General features: G+C 58.3%; 3 protein-coding genes across 4 annotated transcripts in view; 1 reads left to right on the top strand and 2 right to left on the bottom strand.

The window, feature by feature from the left end:
* Window positions 1–2,372: 2,372 nt before the first annotated feature.
* TRARG1 (trafficking regulator of GLUT4 (SLC2A4) 1) lies at window positions 2,373–10,164 on the bottom strand. Its single transcript, XM_086624868.1, has 2 exons — window positions 9,610–10,164; window positions 2,373–2,540 (listed from the first exon to the last, which is right to left on the bottom strand). Exons 1-2 carry the CDS (start codon window positions 10,162–10,164, stop codon window positions 2,373–2,375), a joined length of 723 nt encoding a protein of 240 aa, XP_086480994.1.
* A 2,594-nt stretch (window positions 10,165–12,758) lies between these two features.
* On the bottom strand, window positions 12,759–13,511 carry BHLHA9 (basic helix-loop-helix family member a9). The gene has a single exon (XM_086624909.1). The coding sequence runs from the start codon at window positions 13,509–13,511 to the stop codon at window positions 12,759–12,761; it is 753 nt and encodes a 250-aa protein (XP_086481035.1).
* A 3,778-nt stretch (window positions 13,512–17,289) lies between these two features.
* Window positions 17,290–25,818, top strand: part of ABR (ABR activator of RhoGEF and GTPase) — a 39,733-nt gene continuing 31,204 nt past the window's right edge. Inside the window, exons 1-2 of one of the 2 annotated variants that reach the window (XM_086624911.1) lie at window positions 17,290–17,522; window positions 17,556–17,635. In XM_086624911.1, coding sequence (XP_086481037.1) covers window positions 17,290–17,522; window positions 17,556–17,635 — 313 coding nt within the window. Of the gene's footprint in view, window positions 17,636–25,818 lie in introns of both variants that reach the window. The other variant, XM_086624910.1, reaches the window with a different exon arrangement.

The raw sequence follows: 25,818 nt of genomic DNA, 5'->3' as shown, positions 1-25,818 counted from the left end.
TGCCTGCTCAGAGAAGTTGGTGCCGAGCAGTTACCAGCTCGTGAAGCTTCTTACAGTGTGTGGTATGTTCTCCGTGTAGACAAGCCCTCGGAAGCATTGGATTTGGCCTGAGGTTTGGGGTTTTTTCCTAGGAGGTTGATGGTAGGGAGCAGAAGTGCCCTGAAGCACCGTATTTCTCGGCGCAGCCTGTATCTCTAGGTCCCAGGCTGTCAGCAGCTCTTGCCCAGGTACTTGTGCCCACAAAGTTTTGATAAAACAGAGCGGCTCGGCTCATACGGAGCCAAGGGATATGGCCAGAAGCCATCTACAAAGCCTGGATAAAATAACAGGCAATGAAACTTTGCATAGTCTGGGTGGCCGGATGGAGGACCAACCCTGAACAACCCGCGGCAGGGGCAGGGGGAGGGTGAAGAAGAGGGGATGAAGGCTGGAGGGAGCGTGGCAGGATCGGAGCCTGTGGGAAGTGGCTGAGGGAACCACGTGGTGTGGAAGACGCGGTGGGGCGTGGAGTATAGACAGATCAGGAGGAGCAAAGTCTATTTTCTTGTTAGGTTAAATATAAAATATTAAAAAATAATACAACTGGTGGGACTGACGCCAGCCGGTGCCAAGGATGCTGGAGATTTTCAGAGATGCAGAAGAGCGTGCAAGAGGTGCAGGGACAGGATCTTAAACTCCTCCATGCCTCTGAAAAATCTCCTGGAAGGCCCTAAGCCGAAGCCCAAGGGGGTTGGGGAGGTGAGCACTGACGGCAGCGGGGGCTGCGTCACGCGGAAGCTTTTGTGTGATGGACACGACATGACATAAAGGTGTAAGTGGGTGGAACGGGCTCTCTGTGCCTTGGTACTGCTGCTACAGGTTAACCAGGCTCTTTTCTCAACTCTAGGAGTGTTAAACTCGCTTTGGGTGCACAGAGAGAGAAATGTGTGGGTTCACAGCGAAAGCATTATTTTTCCTTCCATTAAAAACCCCACCAAGGGATTGGGGCGAGGAGGAGCCTGGCGTTCTCATGCAGCAACATCCTGCTCAACCAGCTCGGAGATCTGCCCAAAGTGATAAAAGAGCTCATAGGAACAGACATGGAGAACATTCCCAAAGGCATGCAAATGGTCATTGTCTCTTTTTTTTTTTTTTTCATCAAAAATACAAAAGCACCCACCACATCCTCCAGCTTTTGCGGCTGCGTTTGGTTGGGAGCAGAGCCGTGGTCCTGCTGCAGCTCTGCTCTCCCTCCTCCTCCTCCTCCTCCTCCTCCTCCTCCTCCTCCTCCATGGAACAGCGCTCAGCTCCTGATGGCAGTTTGAGCTTTGTTGTTAGTTGTTTTTTTTTTTTTGTACAGACAGAGAATTTGACGATTTAAAAACCAACAACCCCCCAAAAATTCAGTGACTTGTGCCAAAATTCTTAGGAGGACTCCTCAAAACGTCCTGTTCTCGCCTTGAATTTTTCTTTTAAAACAAGCTTCGTTCTTGAAACTCTCTCCTCCTCTTGTACTTTAGTTGTCTCCCCACTCCGTGAGTTTTGCTGGAGGGGAATGAGGTAGTGGATTTCCCCTTTCTCCTCTCCGCTCGGTGTCCGACGTTCATTCCCATTCCTTCTGGCGATGTTTTTTTTTTATCCCATCACTCGTACAAACTCATTTCCAAGAGGTGGTGAAGTAGAAGCATGCGTTCCTTCCGACGGCGCTCCGGAGCAGGCTGTCGAGGGCTGCCCACCTACACTGTGACAATTGTTTGTTGCAAGGCTGAAAGTAAAAACCCCAAAAGGAAAGTTGTCTTCCTCCTCTTCGAGGTATTTGCATGCTAAAACGTCTTCTAGGAAACTGTAAAATAAAGAGAGTCTTAGGGCAGCTCCCAGCGGTCACAGGTGTTTCCCTCACGCCCTCGATTTGGGCTTTGCATGTTTCTGAGGTTCCCGTTTGTGCTGGTCATGCTGGTTTGGCAGGTGGGATTGTGTTTGGGAGGTTCCCCAAACATTTTGGGATTGCACTTGTGGGCAAGGTTGATTTGTGTCCTGAAACCCTTTGGTTTTCACCCCACTACATGCTTTTAAACCCACCACAGCCTTTGCCAGGGTAGGGCTTTTCACCAGAGGGACCTTGTATGGTCACCACTGCACTATGGGACAGCACAGGGAGGACTTTCCATTCTGGTCATTTGAACAGTGTGTTGCTACTGCAGGGAGCCCGTTCTCCAAGGTGTTCTGCATGCATGTGTGCAGCTGGTGATGGTCAAACTAGCCTGGACCGCACAGGTCCTTAGTGCCCTACCACTGCAGGTGGGGTGGGAACGGAGCCCCACCAGCCCGTGGTGGATGATGGGCAGAGGCATCCTACACACTGGGCTGGACAGGAGCCGCGTGAGGTTCCTGCTCTAGCTGGGCTGGGGAAAAGAGAAGGAGATGTTACCTCTGACGCTGAGTGAAATGTAGAGCACGATGATGATGGTCCCCAGGACAATGGAGACGATGCTGAGCAGCCTGGCCATGCGTCCGAGTCGCCGGGCTCCGTCCATGTCCCCTTGCTGCCCGCTGTTCCTCGACTGGTGGGGGGAAACACAGAAAGAGGCTCTTGAGAATGGCCACAGCTCTGGGGCGACTCTCTGGCTGTATCCCCAAAACCAGCGCCATGGTGTCAGGGGGATACGGATCTGCTTTCCCGGGATGGCACGCGAGTCCCTTCAGCGAGCCCACTGCTTTCACAGCCCGTGGTCCTGCTGAAGGGCCATGCCCGGAGCAGCCGGCCCACGATGCTGTCCTGTTTGCCCTGGGGAGCAGCTGGGGGGCTCAACTCTGTCTGTTGTTGGAGTGACTAAGAAACAGCCCCAACGCGGGGCAGCAGGCACAGCGCAGCCCCCGCCAGCAGCAGCCCCTCTCTGACTTTTTCATGGAAAAAACTGAAATTCTTAACGTCAGGCCCCAGAGCATCTCACTGCTACGGGACTGTGCAGAGGGACCGTGTCCCTGTGGGTACCGCTGCCCTCCTGCAGCCTGGGCACAGGAAAATCACCCTGCCTCCGTCGCCTCCTGCCAATTCATGTGCTGAGAAGTGGTGTATAATCGACAGCTTAACTATTGCCAACAAACTAAAAAGAAAAAAAAAAGAAAAAGCAGTGACATTTCCATAGCAACACGTGGCCTCTTTGCTGGCCGTTGGAGCTGAACACATGTGCGAAGGGGCTTTGCTACAGCGGGCAGTGACGGCTGGCTTCCACCTCGTGATGGGATGTGCTTTGATGCCTCTGCCTTCTCCTGAATTTCCCCATCACTGTGGATGGGTTGTGTTCGCCATCTCCGCTTTTAAACGCGGTCCTCCTACAGCGCATTCCTGCTTTTGTGTGTGCTGTAGGGAGGGAAGGGATAGTCCATGCAGCTTCTCTGTTCTGCGCCTAGTTTCATTGCGATTCCCCCTGCTGCTCTATTGATTTTTTCAGGCAGCTCAGTGAAAGCTTTCCTCGTCTGTAACTAAAAGGAAGGGTTCTCTGGCTGTGGCAGGGATGGGGGAAGGCACTAAGAGGTGCCTGGAAGTTATTGTGTGTGGACTCATTAAGGGATGAAGAGAGATCCCCAAGAGTGAGAGCTAAAACAGGGCTTGCCTGGCACTGATGTTGGTGGGCGCTGGCATCTTAACGAGGGCTCTCAGTGGGATAAATCACAGCTGTCCTCGTCTTTGGGAACAAGTGGCATCCTGGGGTGGATGGAGAACACAACTTGGAGGTTCCCTTGGAAACTTTGCTTTTCACTGCTCAGTCAAGACTGGTCACTCATGAGCTCAGCAAGGATCCAGGCCCCGGTGGCATCTCTGACGGGAGGGTTAGAGAAGCTTCCCCAGGGTCTGCCCAGCTGCCAGGGGCTGGATGGGCTGAGTAGGATTTGGGTTCACACTGAAGGGAGAAAGCCATGAGACTGGATGAGCATGGGCTCAGCAGCACCTTGCCCAGTGCCTGGCTGTGTGGTGACGGCGATGTGGTGACGGCGATGTGGCCGGAGTCCTCTGAGCTTCGGTGCCAGCTCTTACTGCCCTGTGCTCTGCAGCGCTGCTGGTCCGCTGGGCGAGAGAAGCCTCCCCCTGAGCTGACCACTCTCAGCAACCTGAAGATCAAGCACAGATCATCAGAAAAAAGTATCATACAGACACCTCGTAAACTCCCAAAGTGATTAAATAAGAAACCATCTTGTTTCTTCCTCTTGTGCTTGGCGATCGTTTTGTTCCGCAGTGAAAAACACTGAAAATAGGAGCTCCTGGTGGGGGAGAAGCATCACTGCTGAGAGAAGAGCCCAAGGTGCTCCCCAGCCTGCGGAGCGAGTGTGCTGGGCTTCCTGCGCTTGGCTGGCGGAGGACCTGGCGCTTGGCAGGAGGGCGGCTGTGCGTACCACGGCGAGGTTGTTACGGTGAAATTACTCACCCTGTGTCAGCATTCGCTGGGTGTGCGGTGGAGAGCCTGGAGCCCCTCCATCAGCAAAACGGGAGCTGCCTGCTCAGGAAGAGGCAGACGGTCTGCAACTGGCACGGCTCTCTGGACTGAAACGGCTTCCCGAATTCCCGCAGAGCCCTTCTGCCTCCCAGGAAACTCAGCAGGAAGGGGGTTTGGAGGGAGGGAAGTTGGATTAAGGAGTTTTAAGGTCCATCGGTAACGTTTTCAGGTTTGGAGTTGGGGGAAAGAGGAGCAACATAGGCTGGGTGGAGAGACCAGAGCAAGGATGTCAAATGGTTTTTTTTAAAAAAAAAAGAAAATTAAGAGTCAGGAGGCCTAGCACAGCTCCAGCACTAACCGTGAAACATCGCTGAGAATCCAAACAAACAAATACTTGATGTCACCACACCATCTCCCAGCCATCCTCCTTTAGCACGACTGTCCTCTTGGCAGCACCGTGACCAAACGGGCCCAGCCCCAGTGCTGGCTGCTGCTCCGTAGTGCTCGGGTGGGTAAAATGCAGCTTTGAACGTTTCCATGTACTAATTCCACTTTGCATCACTGTCCTGGTTTCAGCTGGGACAGAGTTTTTCTTTTTAGCAGCTAGAAGAGCTCTCTGCCATGGATTTAGGCTGGGATCCATTATGAGATGAATGTCAATAGCTCACGGGTGTTTGTAGCTGGTGCTGAGGCATCAAGGACTTCTCAGCTTCCCATGTTTTCCCAGTGTACAGGAGCACAATAGGCTGGGGGGGGGCATGGCTGGGATGAAGGATCTACAACTTCCAGTTTATGATTTGAACTTAGACTTGGGATTGATTGCCAAATTGGCCAATGGAGTATCATGCAGCGTCACGGCCAGTATATAGATGAGGGATGGCCAGGAAGCTGGAACCTCTCTTTTGGGGGACTCTCTTGGTTTCTTCTTGGACTCTCAGAGTTCTCTCTCTCTCTTTGGGCCTCTCACTCGCTCAGGATTGTGGTGTCAGGACTTATCTGTTTCAGGATTGCTTGCTGGGATGGGCGTTGGTCACCAGATGGTGAGCAATTATACTGTGCATCATTTCTTTTTATGTTATTATATTGTTATTATTTTATATGTGTATCTTATTATTATTCAATCATTATTGATTTTAATTTTATATTAGTATTATATTGTTCTTATCTCAACCCACGTGTCTTCTTCCCTTTTCCCTTTTAACACTCTTCCCCATTCCCAGGGGTGGGGAAGGGTGACCGAGCAGCTGCCTGGCGTTCAGTTGCCGGCCGGGTCAAACCACAACGTTCACCACGTAAGTAACGTAGCGGAGCCTCAAACAGGCAGCTGCTTCCACTGCATCCCTGCAAACATCCCGCTCCACTCACATGCCACCCTGTGTAACAACGTCCCCACCCCTGACACCAAGAGAGCTCAAATCCTTCTTCCTTCTGATCTCGGCAGCGCGTTTGACAGACAATATCCAAAATCGATGGGACCCAGCCAAGAGCCTGTTTTCATTACAGAACAGGAGGTGACAAAATGAAGCCTCATGGGCTGGTGGTGAGAGATGGGGAGGAGGCAGCAGCCCAGGGATTGACAGGATCCCTGCCCTGCTCACTGCCAGCTTCCAACATTCGGGATTTTTTTTTTTATTTTAGGCTCAGATTTTTGTAACAAGTGTAATACTTCTGCAGGGTGTGGGTTAGATTGCAGTGAAACATGCAGTTTTAGCTGTCTTCTAGGGAAAATATATAGGCTAACGAATTTGATATATTTATCACTACAGCTTCTGGAAGTGTTTACTGCTTATTTATCCTGAACAATTATGAAAAATACATCAGCATTGGCATGGGGTGGTTAGCAAGCATTTGTTACTGTACATATATTATTCATCGGTTTGGAACGGGTTGATTATAGCTCTCTAGTATCACTAATCCTGTGTTTTGCTTTCCACATGAAAACATGAACATCTTGTTTATTAACCGAGACTCGCCGAGGCAGAGTATCTCAGAAAGGCTTGAGGGCTACGGGGGAGGGAGTCGCTGTGTGTGTGCCAAGGGATGCCGTATCACAGCGGAGTATGAGAAAATCCGAAGGGCCGGAGAAGTGGGGCTGGAAGGGCACAATGTACTGCAGCACCCATGGGGCCAGGAAAGTCTGGGTGACTCAAAAGTGTTATTAATCTCACCTGTTTCCAAACTGTTATCTCTTCAAGTTACTGTTCAGAATGTGTGTTTTTTTTCTCCATAATAAATCACCTAAGTTGTCTGGTTGCAAATGAAGGCAATTACTTTTCTGTGCTAGTCCCAGGGACGGAGAAGATGAATCGTCACCTCCTCTTCGCCGCAGTCTTTCCCAATTTATGAACCGGCTTTGGATGCACTCTGCTGCCTTCCACCAGTTACTCAGAATAAATCATTAATCCTCGACACTTGCATTTTGTTGAAGAAAACATTCTGAGAGACGTGTAAGTCAACATCAGACTTAGACAGATGACTGTGCCATTTAAAATGAGTAAGAATAGTTTGACTTCTCCCACATCTTTTGGGAATGACAGTACTCATTTTGGACACCAAGTGCTGTGCAGAATTGCCCTTGGCATTACTTTATGCGGGTTCTGGCTGGATTTACCCTTTTTCACTTCATCTGTTCGAAGTTTTGTACGCTGGCGAGTGACCTCTCTACTTCTTTCCCACGATGTGGCCGCATTTTGGTAGGAAGGGGAAGGGATTCAGTAACAGCAATACAGCATGTGTGGTACCCAGCTGTGCCCTGCACTCCTCTGTGACGTGTGCCACGGGGCTGCGCTGCCCTTGTGTCCATCAGCCCAGCTCTCTGGCTCGGGGAGGGACCCAAACTCCTTAGTGCAGCCTGGTCCTCGCTTGGTCAAGAAAACACATCCAAGAGTCAGTGGAGGAGCCTCCAGGTAACTCATTTCCATGAGACCAGCGTTATCAGGAACAGGCTGGGGGCTAGAGCAGGTTTTTTTTTTCCACCCCTGGCCATAGGCCCTGCTGGGATCTGAGAGCAGCTTTTGAAAAATGATTTATGAGACACTAAACCCAAAAGCATTCATTTGCTTTCCTCTCTGGTTGCTGCTTATTACCCAGAAAAAAGCTTTCATGTGCAAAAAGCATTGACTTAGGAAAGACAAATACAATTGCAGAGCTAAAGAACGTCAGCACATTGTGGAAAGGCCCCCCCTGCCCCCCCAGGCACCAGGAATCACGAAAACCTGGTTCCTGCTCGGATTTGCGCATGATCAGGCATTCCTGGGTTTTATTCTGTGGGGAGATCTGAGCCTGGGGAAGCCTCGGGGGTCACTGCAAACTAAATTTCTCGCTGGTGTAAGCGGGTGAAACACCAGCTGATGCCCCAAGAGCTGTTCCTGCTGGCAGGAGGACCCAGTCAGATGTCTCCTGGCTCCCCAGGGTCAGCACAGAGCGAGGATCCACTCCTCATCCAGCTTCGCTGCTGCCATACGGGGATCCCTGGATGGCAGGCTGGAGTGAGGGTGATGGCGCAGGTATGGCCAGGACTAGAAAGGGCAGTGATAAATTGAGTGTCCCATGGGACAGGGAGTGCAGGGGTGACCGTGAAGGGGCCAGAGGATGCGCACTGGCTACTAATGTGCTGTATGCACTAGAAACCTTATCCTGGAGAACAAGCTCATCCAAGTGTGCCTTCTGCCTCGGATCAGGCATCCCCTTCCCCAGCTCTGGGTGGGCTCTGCTCAACGCTGTTAGGGCCTTGGAAGGAAAGGGCGGCTGAGTAGTCTTACTGCCTTGCTGGTCCTGCCTCCCTTTGTGTTTAACACAGCAAATACACCTGGTACCTCGCTCTCTAGCAGTATTAACTGGCTCCTGCTCTGTTTTCACTGCTTACTCTTCTACTCCATGGGGCTTATGTTGCCCAAGGCACATCCCCACTGTGCTGGAGGCTCTAACGCCTGCAAGGGAAAGTGTGAGAATCTATTTTGCATGAAGGCTAATGTGGTTGGAAAATCCCCGTGAGAGACCTTGTTTATTGCCATGGATATGCAATACCCAGCTGCTTTCCCTCCCGTTGCAGTGCAAAGCCAAGCAAGGCTGGCTGGCTTCCCCGTATGCTGCCTAAACAGCCTCCGCTGCACAACTGTACTACACGGATGACAGCTGGCCCTGGCAGAAACGATGATTCCTCCTCAAAATGGAAACTGGTCTCTCTAGAGGGCTTTCTGTGGCAACTGTCAACGTCTGCCTTCAAGTTGTTGTTGGTTTTTGGGGAAGCGCTGGCTGCAGATGCCCCTCAGTGTATTTCTGGGTGGTAAGCAGGTAATTGCTTTCCCTGAGCTGATTTTTCAAAGAAAAAAATTGCCTCTGTTGCAAATCAAGGGCATAAAAGGTGCCCGGGGGCTGTAAAGCAGAGGGGTGCCCTGAGGGGTAAGGGGGTGGCTGTATTGCAAGGCCGTGCGGACTGAGCTGGGGGCACTGAGCCACCTGTGCCTGCGACAGGCAGGGGGCTGGTGGCTGGCTTCTCCCCTGCTCCTGTGTCGGTGTATTTGCTGAGGTGTGGGGGATGTTTAATGGAGAAAATTCCTTCTCCAGGGCAACTAAAAGAGCTGCAGGTGTAGCCTGTCCCACTGAAGTGCCCGAGGACAGGAAGCAGCCCCCAGTCAGGGTCTCCCCAGTGCTGCAGGGCTGGGCTCGACTGCGAGGTGGTGCGGAGGGAGATCCCCGTCCTCGCTTCGCCTCGCAGCTCCTTCCCGGGGAAGCCCGGCCAGTGAACCGCTCTGGACCGCTGCCTCCGCTTCCCAGAGCCATCGGGCTTCCCGGAGCCCTGCCCCGGGTGCGCCCGGATCCCACCCCCAAATCCCGGGCCGCCCCTCTCCGGCCCGTCGCCTCTCCGCCAGCTGTCCCGGGCTCGGGCGCCGGCTCTGCCGGGGGTCCCCGAGCCGCTGTCCGCCTCCGCCCGCCTCCCTTCCCCGGACCCCGGTCGAAGCGTCTTGCGGGAGCCGAGCAGAGGCACAGCCCGGCCGAGCTCCCCGCGCCCCCGGCTGAGCTGCGGGAGCTGTGGCGGCTCCTCCCGCCGCCCGCCGCGCCCCGGTGCCCGCCGCGCCCCGGTGCCCGCCGGTGCAGCACCGCGGACAGCTCCGCTCCCCGTTCCCACCGTCGAGGAGGCGGCGGCGGGGCGGGAGGAACCGGGCGGGTCCGGGCGCACGGCGGGTCCCCCACTCACCATGATGGAGAAGACGAGGGCCACGATGTTGATGGGCCAGACGGGGCAGAAGCAGGAGAAGATGGCGAGCACCAGGTAGTCCCGCGGGCGGCCCTGCTCCGGTGCCGCCGTGCTGGTGGCCGTGGAGGAGGCTCTGCCCAGGCTGAGCCGCGACGGCGAGAGCGGGGCCGCCTCCAGGTGCCCGACCGACACCGACTTGTAGGCGAGCCCGTGCCCGTTGCGCTCCGCCTCGCCGGCCAACGCGGCCGTGAAGGATTTGGAGCCACGGAGGCCCTTCTCCTCCCGGCCCTCGGTCGCCGCCAGCAGCTTCTCGGTCTCCTGGAAGCGGGTGGGCAGCGCCGTGCCCGAGCCCGAGCCTGAGCCCGAGCCCGAGCCCCCGGGCGCGGAGCCGCCGCTCGCCATGGCCCGGCGGAGCGGGCTCCGAGCGCGCCCCGCCGCCGCCGCTCTGCGCTCGGGGCCCGCCGCCCCGCGGGAGGCCGTGCCGGAGGAGGGGCCAGCCCGGTTCAGCCCCCGGGGCAGGATCGGGGCCGCAGACCGCCCCTGGGGTGTCCCCATGTCCCCCGCCCCCGGGCCGCGCTCAGCCTCCGCCCGACCCGGTGCGGGCGGCGCCGCTGTCCCCGGGGATGCTGGCGGGGATGCGGCGGGGCGGAGCGGTGGGAAAGGCGGGGTGTTCCCCGCCGCCTCCAGCCCGGCCCTGCCCGAGGTTCTGTCCCGCCCCACCGACGCCCCGCTCTTCCGGGGGCTCCCACCGGCTCCGCTCCGCTGCAGCGGTACGTGAGAGCCCAGCCCTGACCGGGCTCCGCTGGTGCCAGCGGGGCTCGGTGGCCGCCTCCAGCCCCGGGGATGCCGGGGAATGCCGAGGGCAGCTTGTGGCGGGTGCCGGTACGCACAGCCCTGCTGCCCCTGGGTCCCTCCTGGCTGAAAGCCTTTCCCCAGGCGGGTGGGGGACATGCAACATAGGCCAGGCGCTGGGCAGCGTGTGGGAGCCCGGTGGTACCCCTGGCACCAGCCACTCTAGGAAAGCATCCTCCCCGGGCACGGGGTGAGAGGGGGCCCTGGGCACGCTGTGCTAAGCGCTCCCTGCGCGTGGGTGACCCTGGAGATGTGGCAGCTGGGGACAGGGATACCAGGTCAGTGGAAGATACTGTGTTCCTTTGTAGGACCTGCAAAGGAGGAAGGGTGCTGGTATAGGGGTGAGTTACATCCTAGAAAGCAAACAACAGCATCCTTGGGAGCAGGGGGTGCTGTGAGAGGCAGGAGGGACAACTGAAAAATCCACGGAGCCTGGAGGCCTGGCAAAGAGGGATGTATTCTGTCAATTCTGTGTTACACTTCAGTTTCAAATTTGTCAGGGATTTCCCTGGCAGTGAGTGCTGACTACAGGGTACATCCAGCAGCTTCTGCCCCTCCGAGAGGTGCCCAAGGAGCCTCCTGCCAGCTGGGGACTGCTCCCCAATGCCCAGCCCTGACCAGCCTGCCAGGCTGCTGCCCTTCCACCTGCACCCCTGGGATTTATCCCATCCTGCAGCCTCCGGCAGAGTTAGCCTCTTCCGTGTTTCGTAAATGTGAGCCTGAGAGCGGTGGGGTGACCCTGCCTTGGGGGCTTATGGTTCCACTGCTGCTCCTGCCTCTCTGGCCATCTACTTCCATTTGTCTCGCTTTGACTGACCACCAAAGCTGAGGTTAGAAACTGGAGATGCAAATTTGGGTGGAGGGAAGGGTTTGTGTCTGAGGTAGGCTGGGTTCCACTTAAACCTTCTTTGAATGCTGGTATGGCGGGGGGCTCACTCCCCACGTGATGGGCGCTGACGGGGCAGAGTGGAGGCATGTGCTGCTCCGGGGAGAGCCGGAGCAGGGGAAGCCACTCAGCGCAGGGATGCTGCTGGGAGAAGCAGGATTCCTTCAGCAGACATCGCTGCAGGCCTTCTCCTGGCAGGGGGAACATCTGTTGGAGATTAAAGCCAAGATGCCTCACACTGTCAGCACTTTAAAGACGCGCCTTTGCTGAGCAAAGAGCTCTCTCTCCTGGCTGCTGCTAGCTCTCTTCTGCTCATTGCCCAGCTCCCTTGTCCCACCCGGGGATTTAGGGAGGAGGAGGAGGAGGAGACCCTGGGGAGGGACTGGCACACTGGAGCTGAGCTTTGAGCTGATTGTTCCAGTATGTTTTCCCCAGCAGGGAAAGAGCTCAGGTCCTTGGCGTGTTGGCAGCCAGTGCCGAGGCTCAGCTGGGAGCACCGGGGTGGGAGCTGAAGGGCTGGCGGAGCTCTGCGGGGGCTCAGCGCTGCAGGAATCACGCAGTGCAATTTACCCTGTCCAAAAATCTGCTGGTTGTCACGTGTGCAGCAGTAAACCCAGCCTAATTCCTGTAGCAATTCCAGTTTGCTGAGCCCTGGACAGAAGGGAGCCTGCCCAGCTGGTACAAGCCCCCCTGAGCTGGAGGGAAAGGGCCAAAGGGGTCTTTTGGATAAAATTCCCCCTTCCTCCCTCCGCTGGGACTGGCCGGGAGCGCACTATCGGCCAGTCCCACCGGAGCTGCTTTGCTGCAATCAGGAGGAAACCGCAAACGAATGGGTGGGTTTTATGAAAGCCGACATCTGTCTCCCCTCCTGGCCTGGCCTCACAAATCTGCCGGGCACAAATGTCTGCACCGATGAGCTTAGTGCCAAAAGTCCAAGGGCACGAACGTTTTCCCACTCCTGCTCCCCTCCTTCACTGGCCAGAGCCAGAGCCACCAGCCAGCCAGTGGCTTTAGCGTGATCCCCACGGCCCATCTGTCCACCCCACACACATTAACAGCCCATGCCCTGGTGTCGGGTTTTTAAGTCGTGTTTTCTCCCAGAGCAAGTGAGAGAGAATAAATAACAGTGACAACTGGCAACAGTGAGACTTCGCAACAAGAAACACAGAGCTGGTACTTCCAGAGGACTTTCCACCTTCCCCGATTTTCCCGCAGAGCAGAGACCCACAGCTGGGCAGCGCCGGGGTCCCGCACGGTGTGTCGGGGGCTCACGGCTCTCACCAGCATCGCAGCTGAGCTCTGTGTCCCACAGCGCTTCTCTCTCATGCAAAAAAGTCCGTTCCCGCTCCCCCCGTTTGTCCCACGGATGCGTTACCTTCCTGGTACTGTCTCGCCATCCCAACCCCGTGGGTCAGTGGATGGGGAGGCGCTGCTGCTGCCCCCAGCTCTGGCTATAGCCCAGTTGCCAGGGGACCGCTCCGGGCAGGGAATCTCGCAGGCTGCCCGTGTATCCATGCTGGCCTTGGAGCCCGGCGTGGTGGGTCCCGCTGGAGCAATGAGCAGAGCCGGGCACGGAGTGATCCTCCTTCAGGTTCTCATAGTGCTGGAGCAGCTTCTCAGGGCAAAACGTGGTGTAGAGAGGGGTCGGAGGGCAGCGCTGCGGGCCAGCAGCACCTGCATAACCAGGTTCCCAGCGGAGCTGGGGGTGGCTGGCCTTCGTCCCCGGCTCCCGCCCAGGGACACCAGCTTGGCCGTGGCACTCGGAGTGGGCACAGGACCAGCAGCGCCCGGCACCGTGCAGGGACAGGGACAGAGCTGTGATCCTGTTGATGGCTCGCCGGAGGGTAGCGATTTTGGAAAGCCTTTTGCCTCCAAGGTCATGTTTGAGGGCCAGCCGCAGGGCGTTGAAGGCTTGGTTGTAGTCCAGGATCCTCTTGCGCTCTCTGACGTTGGCAGCCATCCTCCTGGCCTTGGAGCGCACTGGCCTGCTCCTCTTCCTCACCTTCAGCCCTTCAGTGTCCCCTAGGAAGGTGCCTGCTTCCCTCCCCTGGGGGACCCACAGCCCCTGCCTGTAGCACACCTGGGGTGTGGCGCCCACTTCCAGTTCCTCTTCCGAGCCGTCGGGCTCTGGCGCTGTGCCTTTCCCTACGGCTGCTCCGGACATGACCACGGCGAGAAGTGTGAGAGGTGCTGCTGAGGTCCTGCCTCCTGCAAGGTGTGCGAGACACTCCTCCAGGGACACGCAGCCGCCTCTAAAAACCCCACGGTGGGGGCTCATCACGTGGCTCCCTCCTCACTCTCCTCACCTGCCCACAGGTGTGAGCCCTGCCTGGCCCTGCCCACAGGGATGCTCCGGTGCATGGTGCCAGGATGGTGCTGGGGTGCCCAGAGCTTGCGGTGGGGTGGTCATGAGCCCCGGGGGGAGGAAACACCTCTACCAGGCACATGTTGCAGCGGTTGCTTCAGTTTCTTCTTAAGAGTTTGGTCACTGCGAGAGTTCCCCTCTGCCCTCTCTTCCGTTAGGCAGGCTGGCGGCTCAGCCTGCACCAGGTCATCCCTGGGTTTTGTACGATGCCATGGGGCAGAGCCCCATGGGGCATCACCACCCTGGCATGGGTCTGGGACTCTGCTCCGCTGTGCTCACTGCTGCTGCAGAATTTCTGTGATGTCTCAGTTAGGGAAACTGAGGCACGGGGTGATGAGGTTGCTGAGGAGAGCAGCAAGCCTTGTGCCCAGGCATGGGAGAAGAAAAAAACTACTTCTGCCCCAGTAACGGGGCTGGAGCACTGAGTCACCTTTGCGACAGCGACTTCAGGCTGCTCCATGCAGCTGCACCCCGGGAGCACCCTGTGGGCACGGAGGTAGGTGGGTGCCTGGGCAGGAGCAGCCCCCGGGAGCCAGCAGAGGAATGCAGGGGCTTGGCACGCCTCTGCCCTGCGGAGCAGGAAGCAGGAATGTGGCAGGAGGGACTGGGGCAGGTGATAAAAGAGCTAAAGTGCTACCTGCCTCCAGAGCCTTCCTGTCCCTTCCCAGCAGCAGGGAGCCTGGGGGCAGAGCTGTCTGGGCTGGGGCTGCCGGGCCTGCCCAGCGCTTACTCTGGGGAAGACGATGCTGAAAGTAGCTCCTTGTTCTCTGCATCCCCAAGCCGGTGGGACAGCGGGACTTGCCAGGTGCGGGGGGTCTGGAGGCTATGGGAGGGCCAGGTCCCTGTCCCCTCAGCAGCATGGGGCTGCCACATGTGTTTTTCCCGTCATTTCATTAGCGAGCAGTTGCTAAATGCCTTCCTGCGCGAGGGGTAACGTGTTGAAAAATGGCCCAGGAGTGGGTTTGACAAATTGTTGGGGTGACTGGTGCAAAAGCAGAGCCCTGGGAGAACGTGCCTCCCCCTTGAGCCATCCCTTCCTATCCGATTGTCCTGGCTCACGTTTCATCAATAGCCACAATTAGCGGGGGGCTATTTGTCTATTGCCCTTCTCCTCACTTGGCTCTTTCAAGTCGGGGCTAATTTAGGTGCCTCTGCTCCAGGAACCCAATAAATCAGGAGCTGGGGCCTCAGTGGGAGGGGAGGACCAGGCAGCCGGACTTCAAAGGGAAGTGAAGCTTGCAAATACTTCTGAGCACTCACCTGTGCTCACCATGACCCTCTTGTTCTCCCCAGCAGCCTTCTGGCTGCCCAGTCTTGCTCTGCCCAGGAGTGGATGCTCCCTCGGCTGCTGACTTACCCAGTGAACTCAGCTCCGGAGCAAGGGTCTCTTCGGAATGTTTGAAGGCGGGCAGGATATGCGTGCCATGCACTCAGAGATGTGCCTATCCAAACCCAGCTAAGCAGGACAGATCCTGCTGCCCCTGTCCTGCCCGCAGACTCCGGGAGCTCGCTGGGGAGCACTGCCAAGGGGTCCCAGAATCTCGGCTCTGGGCAGCCCTGGCCCTGCAGGGATCCAGCTCCAGTTCTTGGAGGCAGGCAAGGCCAGACCATAAATCACGGGTCATCGGATGGCACCTGCTGCCTGTAATTAGTGCATCCCGCTGGGCCATCCCCACCTCGTCCTGGATGCTTCCTACCTAGGTGCCCATTACAGGGTGGGAGGCCAGGCGTAACGCTCCCCCAGCCCTGCTCGCTCAGCCTCCGCTGATTTATTGCCGTGCACTGGGAAATTTATGGGCTGAGACGGGGAGCCAGAAATGCGTTGTGAGGCTCTGCTGGGCCTGTCTGCCTGACAGATGATGAAGGAGCTGTAATTATCTGTCGCCATGCATAAATCAGGCCACTCATGGCACAATTCCCCCCTCCTCCCCAGCCTCCATGAAGGGGTGCACCCCTCCGGGGACACCCCACTTCTCCAGCACATGTCACATTGAACCTGGATCACTGCTGAGTGCTGGGCACCGGCCCATCCTGGGCAGCATTGTCACAGCTCTCACAGGTCCCACAGCCCAGAGGTGTGTTTTGGGTGTCTTCACCCCTAACATCGCTGTTGAGTGAGGGCTGCAGCTCCTGCAACGAGCCCTGGACTGGCTGCCCCCCACCTGCACCCAGCCAGCATCCACAAACCACTGCTGCTTCCAGGTGAGAGCTGCCAGGACCAGCTGGAAGCACAGCCTCCAGTGGAGGCGAAACCCTGATGGAGTGGTGAGTGGGCAGCTGACATGGGCTGAGGGGGCTGCCCAGCTCCTGGAAGTGTCACAGCTCCATCCATCCTCCTCAGGAAGGCTGCAACGGGGGGCACGGCTGTGCTGGAGGGAGCCCACAGAGAGGGAGCCCACGGTGCAGAGGCACAAGAGCCAGGGACTGGCATGCAGGGAGGTGCCCAAACCTGCACAGCCGCCTGCTCTCAGGTGGTGATGGAGGGAAGGAGGACGCGATTGTTACAACACTGCCTGGGCTTCATGGATAAATAAACGGCACTTTCTTCCTGCTGGGGCACGGCCAGGTGGCACAAGAGACTCAGGCTTGTGCGTCATCCATTGCCAGCCATTGTGCAGTGCATGAGGGAAGACAGAGGATGGCAGCTCCCCATGGCCACGCTGCCTGGAGGCTCCTGACTCTGGCATTGGCATTGCACGAGGTCCTGCGCCCCAGTGCCTCGTGTGCCGCAAGGGAACCACCAAACCTGTCCAGGGCGCGGGGCAGGAAAGCCCCGTTCCGTGGGGTGGGAGTGGGCTGGGTGCCATGCACTTCCCTGGCAGCTTAAATGCACTGGGCACATGTGCTGTGACACGGAGTGGGCAAAAAAAACCTTGCATGGGCCTTCACCGCCCACCACAGGAGTTTGTGCCTGTCCCATCCATCCTGAGACGGACCGGGCAGGCAGAGCATCACCGGCCCGAGGATGAGGATGGCTGGGAGATAGGCAGAACTCCGTAGCAAAGGCCGGGGCACGCACTGGCTGGGGCACAGCAGCTGGGGGGCACGGGAGCTGCCCCGCGTCTTCAAGGCTCGGCCGTTCCTGGCTCGGGGACCGCTGTGTGCAGCGCCTGGGACTGTCGGTGCCACTCGCTGTCGCTCCGGGAACTGCTCTGGCGCTGCCGCCACCAGACGCTCCCTCGCCGGCACAGCGTCCTCCTGGCCTGCGTCCCGCGGCTCCCCCGGGGAGACCCAGGGGTGGGGACGGAGGAACGGAAGACCGAAACAGCCGGGCATACAGCCCCCCGCCCCCCGCAGTCCATCACGGTCGGAGCCCCGGGAGCGCTCGCGGTGCTCCCCGGGGAACGAGCGGCAGAGACGGAGCCGCGGCGCGCCGGTACCCGGGCCGCTCCCTCCGCCGGGCTCGCAGCCGGAGCCGAGCCGGGGGGGCGGTGGCAGCGCTGCTCCCCGCCCCGACGGGGCCGTGCCGAGGCGGGGCGGGCCGGGGGCGGGCACCGACGTCAGGCCCCGCGGCGGCGGCGGGGGGCGGAAGGCGGCGGCGGCGGCGAAGGGGGGAAACTTGGGGCCGGGGCGGGGGATGGCGGCGGGCGAGGCGGCCCGGGAGGACTTCGCGCGGCACTGGCAGGCGGAGTTCCCGGGGGAACCGGCGCCCCGCATGGAGCTGAGCTCGGTACGGGCCATGGAGCGGGAGCTGGAGCGCTGCCGCCGCCACCTGCGCCGCCTGCAGCGGGCGCTGGCCGAGGAGCGCTTCAAGGTGGGCTACCTGGAGGCGGCGCTGGCCCGAGCCCCCCCGCCGCCGCCGCCTCCCCCGCCCCTGCCCGCCGCCCCCTGCCCGCCGCCGAGCGCCGCCGGCGCGCCCGCGGGCAGCTCCCCGGAGGGAGGCAGCGGCGGCAGCTCCGACGCGGAGGACGCCTCCTCGGCAGGTGGGTGCCGCGGGGGGGCCCGGGCCGCGGCACGGCCGAGGGGCAGCCGGCCCCACCCCGCGTCCCGGGGCGTCCCGCACCGGGGACGAGGGTGTCCCCAGTCCCTCTGCCATCCCCGTCGCACGGTCCCGGGCGTCCCGCGCCGCTGCGTGGCCGGGGGTGTCCCCAGCCCTCGTGCTGGCCGTCCTGAGCCCCCCCGCTGTACCCGTGGCACGGTCAAGGGCAACCCATGCCGCTGCGTGGCGGAGAGTGTCCCGCGTCCCCGTGCCGTGCCACGCCGCTGCTAAGGCCATCCCGACCCCAGTGCCATCCCTGTCACACAGTCGATGCGCCCTGTGCCATGGCACGGCGGAGGATCTCGTGGTCCCCCCGGGCTGTCTCCTGTCACGCAGCCATGGACATCCCATGTCATCACATGGCTGCAGCCGCCCCAAGCCCTTGTGCCATCCCCAGCAAACAGCTGATGCCACCCCCAGCCCCTGTGCTGTCCCCATCCCACTGCTAAGGCCACCCTAAGCCCCTCTGTCATCCCTGTCTGATTTCTGAGAGTGCCCTGGGCCAAGGCCCCAGCCTCAGGCGTGTGCGGACGGAGGGTGGCTGGTGATGTGCTGGCCCAGGAGCCACATCTGGGGCTAGGACACAGCAGGAGAGTCACTTCCTCCAGGTATGACCTGGCTCATGGGGACACCTCTGCTTGGGTGACACCCTGCAATCTCCCTTGGGGCAGTCCTGGAGCCGCTAAAGCCGAAGCATGCGGAGTGGCGAGGTGTCACAGGGCATTTCTCTGGGTGCGTTGAGGATGATGTTATTTTGCAACTGACTGTTTTGTGGCACTGAAGGTGCAGCCAGCTAGTGCTGTCACCCTCACGCTGTCCTACTTCTGGCGGCCTGGAAGTTGTTATTGCATCAGCTTTAATCTCGGTTCAAACACAGTCCTGACAGCTAAGGAATGTCACTTTTTATGACACTAATTCTGCAGCTGACTTGAGTTAATTTTGTTCTTGCTCCGTTGTTTGGGGTTGTGTTTTTTCCCCAAGGCTGTATTGTGCTGGTTTAGTATTGCCTGGGTTGCAAGTGCTCTGATGTCGAACCGTGCTTAATATTTAGCGTAATTTATGTTTGCTGCATTAGTCTACAGGGCCAGAGAACAGCTCGGTTTCTGTTTCACCTTCCCAAGCCGTCTGGAGGTGAAACATCCAAAGTACGTTGCCGCTCTCGGTGTTGTCTCCGCACCGTGTTGGGCTCACTCACATTTGTGTTTGTGCCTCTTCTTGGTCAGCAGGGACGTGGGAACCTGCTCCCAGCCCCGCGGCGAGGACCGAGGGCGTTTGATGTGTCGCCTGCAAAGGGCTGCCCCAAGCCCTTCTCCAGCCCCCTGTCAGCGGGCACTGGTTGTGGTTTTTGGAGAGCTGCTCAGCGGCTGAGGAGGCTCGAGTGCGTCAGAACGACCAAGCACAAATCCTTCTGATTTACACTCAGATCCTGCATTTTGTTTATATCTGGGTAGTGCTCCTGAACGTTTCCAAACACTCAGGGCTCTGCAAGGCTCTGTCAGGCCAGGCTTGTTAAAGGGGCTTCCCTGGTGCACAGCGTGAGGAGTAAGTCTCTGGGTCCCTGAGGGTCCCGGCTTCATAACCCAGAGGGGTCCTCCAGCCCCACGACACCCTTTGAGGCAGCTGGACCAAGACCTTTGCAGCTGGTTGGGGTGAGTCTTTCAGACGAGACCTTGACATCCAACGTTGTGCCTGCTGTGATTAAATGTAAACTCTTCCTTCTCCTTCTCTTCCTCCCCTCAAATGGGTCTCCATCACTGTTCCCAGCTCCTGCACTCGTCCAAGAAGGCAGCGTCCCCCCTGCTGAGTGGCACGGCCGGGCTCTGTGCGGGGGTCAGCTGGCGGCGGTGGCAGTGAGCTCTCCCCAGCCTCGTCCTGAGCCTTCCCCGAGCATCAGCACTTTTCTTTCATGCGTTTTATAAGGGCGCCTGTGTGCGCTGGCAGCGCTGACATTTAAAAGCAGAATTTGAGAGTACAGTAGAACGCGTGTGGTTGTTGTCTGGATCCTCCTTTCTCTGGGCAGTTAGTTAACTTAGTGTTCCCATGCTTTTCTTCTCACTTCTCTTTGTTTTTCGGGTATAATTAAAAACTCCTGATTGCGGGGCTGTTTGCTTCTCCCACCAGCAGTCTGGGTGGTATCTCAGTTAGTGCTGCTCCACCTGGGGTCCCTCGGTATTTTAATGTGAATTTGGGAGCTTACTGGTGCTCCGCTTCAGCAGCCATGGCTGAACACAGCTTTTTCACTATAACCTATGGCAATGTTATCTGGACAGCAAGCAAAGGAGTGCTGAGTATCATCGTTATGGGAATTACCAGAGAAAGACAGTGGTTTCCTTTAAGTAGCTGTTGATTAATCTGATTTCAAACGAGGAAATCTGCAAGATGCCCCTGTTTGTGGCTATTGCACGAGAGCAGTGCGTGTGACAGCCAGATACATGATCCTGGCATCTGAGATAACGCCTGTGCCAGCTCACCCGGGACCGACAAAATCTGAGCGTCAGCGAGCAGATGGCTAAAAACGAAGCGTGGAAAGGACTAAAATTTCCTTCATCTCAGCCGTCACCTGTCCCTGTGGCTAAGCACGCAGCTGGCCGCACAGCTGAGTATGCGCGGAGCCGTGCATGGCTGTGCCGGGAAGTGGTCGGGGTGTGCCGGTGCTTCGGCTGGGTGCTGCCTCCATCAGCCTCCCTTTTGCCGCGGCACGAGTCTGGGGCGAAGGGTCCGGGGGTGTGGGTTGGTACCCACAAGGAGAGGGATGAGCTGAGTGGGTGGAAGGTGACCGTGCCGGTGACCGAGAGGAGGGACACGGTGATGCTCGTCGGGAGATGAGGTGGAAAAAACTCAGCGCTGGGCTTTCCTACTTTGCCCTTGGGAAGGTGAGAAAGAGAGTGGCTTTGCTGTGGAGCTGGGATGCTGCAGGAGCTCCTGAAGCTCCTCTGGAAGGCTGCTGGATTTGGGACCCTCCAACCTGCCCCGTGCAGCACCCTGCACCCCAGAGATGCGAGCTCTGGGATGGGGAGCACTGGGATAGCTGGGATAGTCTGTGATGGGGTTGGCTGGTGGATCTGGTTACAGCAGGATGCTGTGGCTGCGAGCTGTGTCATAAATGAAATCCCTGGCCCTCTGTTCAGCTGGAATTACAGTTTCTGTTGTGGAAAGATCTTGGAGTCATGTGGGCTCTTCCGCTCGCCTTGCCCCACTGCCTTCACTGGTACCTTGGGAAATGGGAAGGGAGGCTGCCAGCAGCAGCAGGTCCCTGCCTCGCAGGGAGCGAGCACAGAAATGCAGCAGTGTCGGTGTGTGCACCAAAGGGCTAAGATGAAGAAGGGGCAGCGCTATGGGCTGGGCTCTGTCCTGAGCCACCCTTGGACCCTGCTGGTTCCTTGTCCCTTCCTTGGAAAAATCCCGTAAAGCCCCAGCAAAAAGAGAAGCGAAAATAGCGAGCAAAGCCCAGAGTTTATCCTGGTGCATCTCTTTCCATCTGGAGTAGGTCATGACATGCAAGAGGTGAAGGAGCAGTGATCCCACAGCGCCTGGGAAGATGAAGCTACATTGCCTGTGCATCCATTTCCCCTCCTGTAGCACCAGGAGGGGATCTGGGAGTCGTTGCAGAAATGGGGAGGTGCGTGGGTGGGAGTTGTCCTTCTCCAAGACCCCATCTACCACCTCTTATTTTTAATTTTTACGCCATCATGTTTCCCCACTGTTGGAAAGTGCTTGTTTGGCTCTGAAGATGTTGAGAAGTTCCTCTTCTGGCTGGGGGAGGCAAGGCGAGTCGCTGTGTTTAATTTTAACTGCTTAGGGGAGGACAAAACCGCAGCGTGTGTGTGTGCACGCGCCTGCTGGGGACCTTTGAACCGTCTCCATCTGCTCTGGGGCCCGGCAGCGTTTTGGGAGGTGGCATTTCTCCATGAACTCCCCTGATGGCAGCGTGACAACAACCCCTCCGTGACGTGGGGCTGCCCAAGGCGAGGACTGAAGGGTTAATGCTGGGGCAGGTTGGCACCATTTGAAAAACAAACAAAAAAAATCATAAATATATGCAAAAGTTCCCGCGGTTCTTTGAGTAGAAGAGTTGCTGTTTAAAAGCACGGTTTTTAAATGAGAGCAGTAAGTGCTGCCTGATGGAATAACTTCTCTGTGCTGGACAAATAGTGGAGGGCTTGGGAAGGAGCTGGAAGAGCAAAGGGGAAACCTGTGACCAGCTCTGCCCTTGGACACTGCCAGGATCTCTGCTGCAGGGCAGAGCTGGCAGCAGCGACAGCTTCTGCTGGATGGAGAAATGTCTGTTCCAGGCGCTGGCACCCTGTGAATGCCGAGCAGGATGGATGCGTGGTGGGATGTGGGATGGGGGTCCCTGTCCCTCTCAGCGGGCAGGGGGTCGGCGGGTGAGCCGGCCCCGGTGGGCATGTCTGTACTTCTGGCAAGCTGTTGTGGCTGGTCTGGGTTTCACCTGGCTGCTCACCTCTGCCACCAGCTCTCACATCAGCTAAGCGCAGTTGCAGTGGGAATCTGGCTGCTGCCCAGCATCGCGAGCCTCCGCCTCCTCCGAACCAGGTCCTCAAAATTGGCATAAGCATTCCCAGGGCAGCTTCCTCCTCTCCACTGGCGTGGCTGCCGTACCTGCTCTGTCCGCCCAGAGATGCCGACATCTCACTTGCAGGAGGTGGGTCTGGCTGCAGCATCCCTGCGCATCCCTGCACGCCGTCACCTGAGCATGGTCCCGCTGGCTGGGTGTTTGTCTGTTGGGGGACTATTTGCCCCCCAGTATTTGGGGGGCAGCGTTCAGGCAGCGGGCAGCAGCGCTGGGCTGTGCGCTCTGCCCCAGAGCCCTGCAGAAGGCGAGGAGGGGACGCGGTTCCCTTTTCAGTGGCAATGGTGCTGTGGGCTGTGCCCACTGCGGGGGCAAGCGCTTGGGCTCGGAGGTGGCCCCCTGGCCCCCGCGGGCTCAGTGCAGCAGTGGCTGGTTGCAGGGTGGTCGGCTGTCCCCACGTAGGAGCAGTGGCAGCAGCAGGGCACGCGAGAAACCCTCATTAGGTGGCTGGCTGCAGCCAGAAGTGCCCTGCGGGGCCTGAATACATTTGCATTCTAAGTCTATTGAAATCCGGTTGGGGTTTTGTTTGGGTTTTTTTACCCTGGAAAGACGCTTCTGTGCAGCGGGGGCTCTTTGTTCCAGTGGTTTCTCCTCCCCTCCTGCCCAGCGATGCCGCCGGTTGGGATCCCAGTGGATGATTCTGCTCTGTCTTCTGCTGGACGCTGTCTGCTGTGGCCGACCCTGCAGCAGCGAACGGAGGGAGACGCTTTCCCCCATGCTGGCAGGGGGATTAATATTCCCTTGGTTTGGAGAGGGGGGTCTGGTTTAGCCAAACCAGCTCACCCAAGTGTGCGTCCATCCTGGGAAAACGGCACCTCTGGCACTGGTGCGTGGCACTGCTGGGTTTCCCTTCCCACAGAGGTTGGCCAGAGCAGTCGCCGGGAGCCCAGCTGGGGCTGAAGAGCTGCAGGGAGTGCACTGGTCACGCTGGATCCCCAAGAGACATCGTCAGATAGACTTGGCTTTCCCACTCCTAGTTACGTTATCAGTGTTTGCTAAGCAGGATGATTTGCATATGTAGATCAGTAGCAGCAACACCTCTTGGCTGTAGTTGGGGAGTGAAGCCTGGCTCGTGCCAAAGTGAGGAGGACGTCCTGCAGCTCTGCCCTGAGATAAATCCCAGCTGCAAAACTCAGGGATTGTTTGAAGATCTGGCAGATAGGGAGACCCTTGGGCTCAGACTAGAGCTTTGTGCTGTGGGCGGTTTTTATTCCGACGCTGCAAACCAACACCTCTTCCTCCTCCATCGCAGGTCCTGTGGTGGGAAGCAAACCTGGCCGAGCTGTCTGGGCAGCACTGGCACCGGGGCTGGGTGGGAGAAGAGCAGCCTGGGGCTGTGGCGCTGGATACAGCTGCCATCTCCTCCCTCTTGGAAGAGAGATGCAATGTGATAGCTGGGCCAGGCCTAGCTGATATTTGAAGCTTCTTCCTACGAGCACCCACCACTTTTCTGTCCTTCTCTGTCTGGTATTTTGAGAGGCCAAGTGCGCTGCCGCTGTGGCTGGATCTCTGCCCCCTCCCACGCTTGCCAGGGAGGGACCTGCCCAGCTCTGGTGCCCTGCGTGGCTCCCCATGGGCAGGAGGCTCTGAGCAGCTGCCCTGTGCTCGGGTACCCCTCAACTGTGCCCTGGGGCTGCCAGCAGAGCTTGGGTCAATGCAGCGCAGACCTTGGGGTTTCCGTCCTGCTGGAAAGCGACACTGGGGGAAAAGTTTAGTGCCAAGTTGGACTGAGGGGCAGCGCTGTGTTCAGGATACCCAGTGGGAAGGATCTGTTGTGCTCCTTGGTTGGGAGGATGGAAACATTTTCATTTATTCCTCTTTTCCCCCTCTGCACCTTTGGTAAGGGAATAGATGCTGCTCTGTGCTGGTGAGGGACAGCCCAGACCTCCTGGAGAGCCCAGCAGAGTGGGCACAGGAGGAGCTTGGATAGCTGGACCTTTGGCCTGGCATCTCCCAATGCACCCTGGCCGTGTTCTTGCCATGGCTCCAGGACATTGAGTCATCACCTCTCCTGACGGAATGGCTCTGGCTGCGCTGTCAGTCCTTGTCCAACTCTGCCACTTGCATGGGGCTCCAAACCACCCTCTCCCCCAACACTTTTCCTCCAGGAAAACACCTCCTTTGTTACACGCTGTCGTTGGAGGTGCAGGAGGCTCCGGAGCTGCTCTCTGGTTTCTCCCAGCCCTGGTGCCCACCAGCAGCCCTGGGTGCCCACCACCAGTCCCAGCCCTGGGTGAGCACTGAGGCTTTTGTGGTGATGGCTGGAGGAGCCTCTTGCACAAGAGTCCAGAAATAGCGATGCGTGGGCTGGCGGGCAGGGGCTGGGCAGATGCCAGGCAGACAGCCAGACACCAGGCAGGCTGTGTGGGGCCGGGTGGTGGCAGGGAGGAACTGCGGGACTCGGCTTTTGGCTCTCGCTGCAGAGATGCTCCCAGCTGGAGCTGTGCGGCAGTCAGAGCTGGAGGGATTGGGGGGGGCGGGGGTGAGAGTGCAGCTGGCAGCATCTTCTCTACCCAGGGCTGGTCTGTATCACTGCAGGGTGATGGGTGCCTGGGGGTGGGTGGGTGCTCGCCCCGGCCACAGGTTGATGAGGGAGGTTCAGCTGCTTTGCAGGTTTTGGGGTTTTGTTGTTGTTTTTGCAAAGATGAGAAGAGCAGGAAAACAAAAGTAAAAATAAAGCCCAGTGGTTTGGTGGGGCCGTTTCAACTGGGCTGTGCAAGGGCACCAGCCTGGGTTGGTGTTGTGCAGCCAGATAAGGCCTGTCAGGTGCAGCACGGAGGTAGCTCTGATTTGGGCATCTCTGTGCATGGGAAGGTTTTCTGGGACACCCGCTGAGCTGGGCTGCAGGGCGCTTGCTTGTCTGGTCCTCTTGGGCCCTGATCTGCTGCCTAGTGCCATGCTGGAGGTGGCCAGTCCGCGGAGGGGTCACAGGTGTCTGGTGTCTGGTGAAGATGTGCAAAGGAGGGTTTGCACAGTGGCCTGGAGAGGCTGGTGCCATGGGCAAGAGCAGCCAGAAAGTGTGTCCGGTGGGGGGAAACGTGGGAAACCCTGTGTGCATGCAGAGAGCTGTGCATGGAAAACTGGCCGCCTGGGAGGGCTGCAGGCTGCCTGCTGCCCCCATGGCTCTGCAGCCCTTATGCCGGGGCAGGAGTAGCAGCTGCACCTTGTGCTGCTGCTGCTGGTGCCGGTGCTGCTGCGATGCTCCCTGGGGCGCGAGCAGAGCGCGGTTTCCTGCCGTGAGCAGGGTCGATGTGCTCAGCCGATCTGCTGTCGCCTTCCTGGCCCCTCGCTGCGCCAGGTCGCAGGGCCTCGTGCTGGGGGGTTGCGGAGTTTGGCTGTGGAAGATGGAGGGGGCTCACCATCAGAACCTTTAAGGGACGGAGTGGGGACAGGCCGTGGTACCGAGCTGGAGCCTGGGTGGGAGCAAAAGGGAGAGTTGGTGAGGGATAGAGAGCAGCAAACACTGTCACATCATGGCCACCCTTGGGCAGGGCTGGCACTGCCCGTGCTAACAGCTTGGGGACAAGGGGAGCATC

This window comes from Tauraco erythrolophus, chromosome 21 (assembly GCF_009769465.1).
Source record: "Tauraco erythrolophus isolate bTauEry1 chromosome 21, bTauEry1.pri, whole genome shotgun sequence".
NCBI classification, from domain to species: Eukaryota; Metazoa; Chordata; class Aves; order Musophagiformes; family Musophagidae; genus Tauraco; species Tauraco erythrolophus.
This window is presented reverse-complemented; position numbering and strand designations above follow the sequence as displayed.

Excerpts from the sequence above, each read along its gene's own strand:
- BHLHA9 (XM_086624909.1), bottom strand. The coding sequence starts at position 13,511 with ATGTCCGGAGCAGCCGTAGGGAAAGGCACAGCGCCAGAGCCCGACGGC.
- TRARG1 (XM_086624868.1), bottom strand. The coding sequence starts at position 10,164 with ATGGGGACACCCCAGGGGCGGTCTGCGGCCCCGATCCTGCCCCGGGGG. Across the intron at positions 2,541-9,609 it reads CCCTCGTCTTCTCCATCATG|TCGAGGAACAGCGGGCAGCA; the intron begins GTGAGTGGGGGA and ends TCCCCCCACCAG.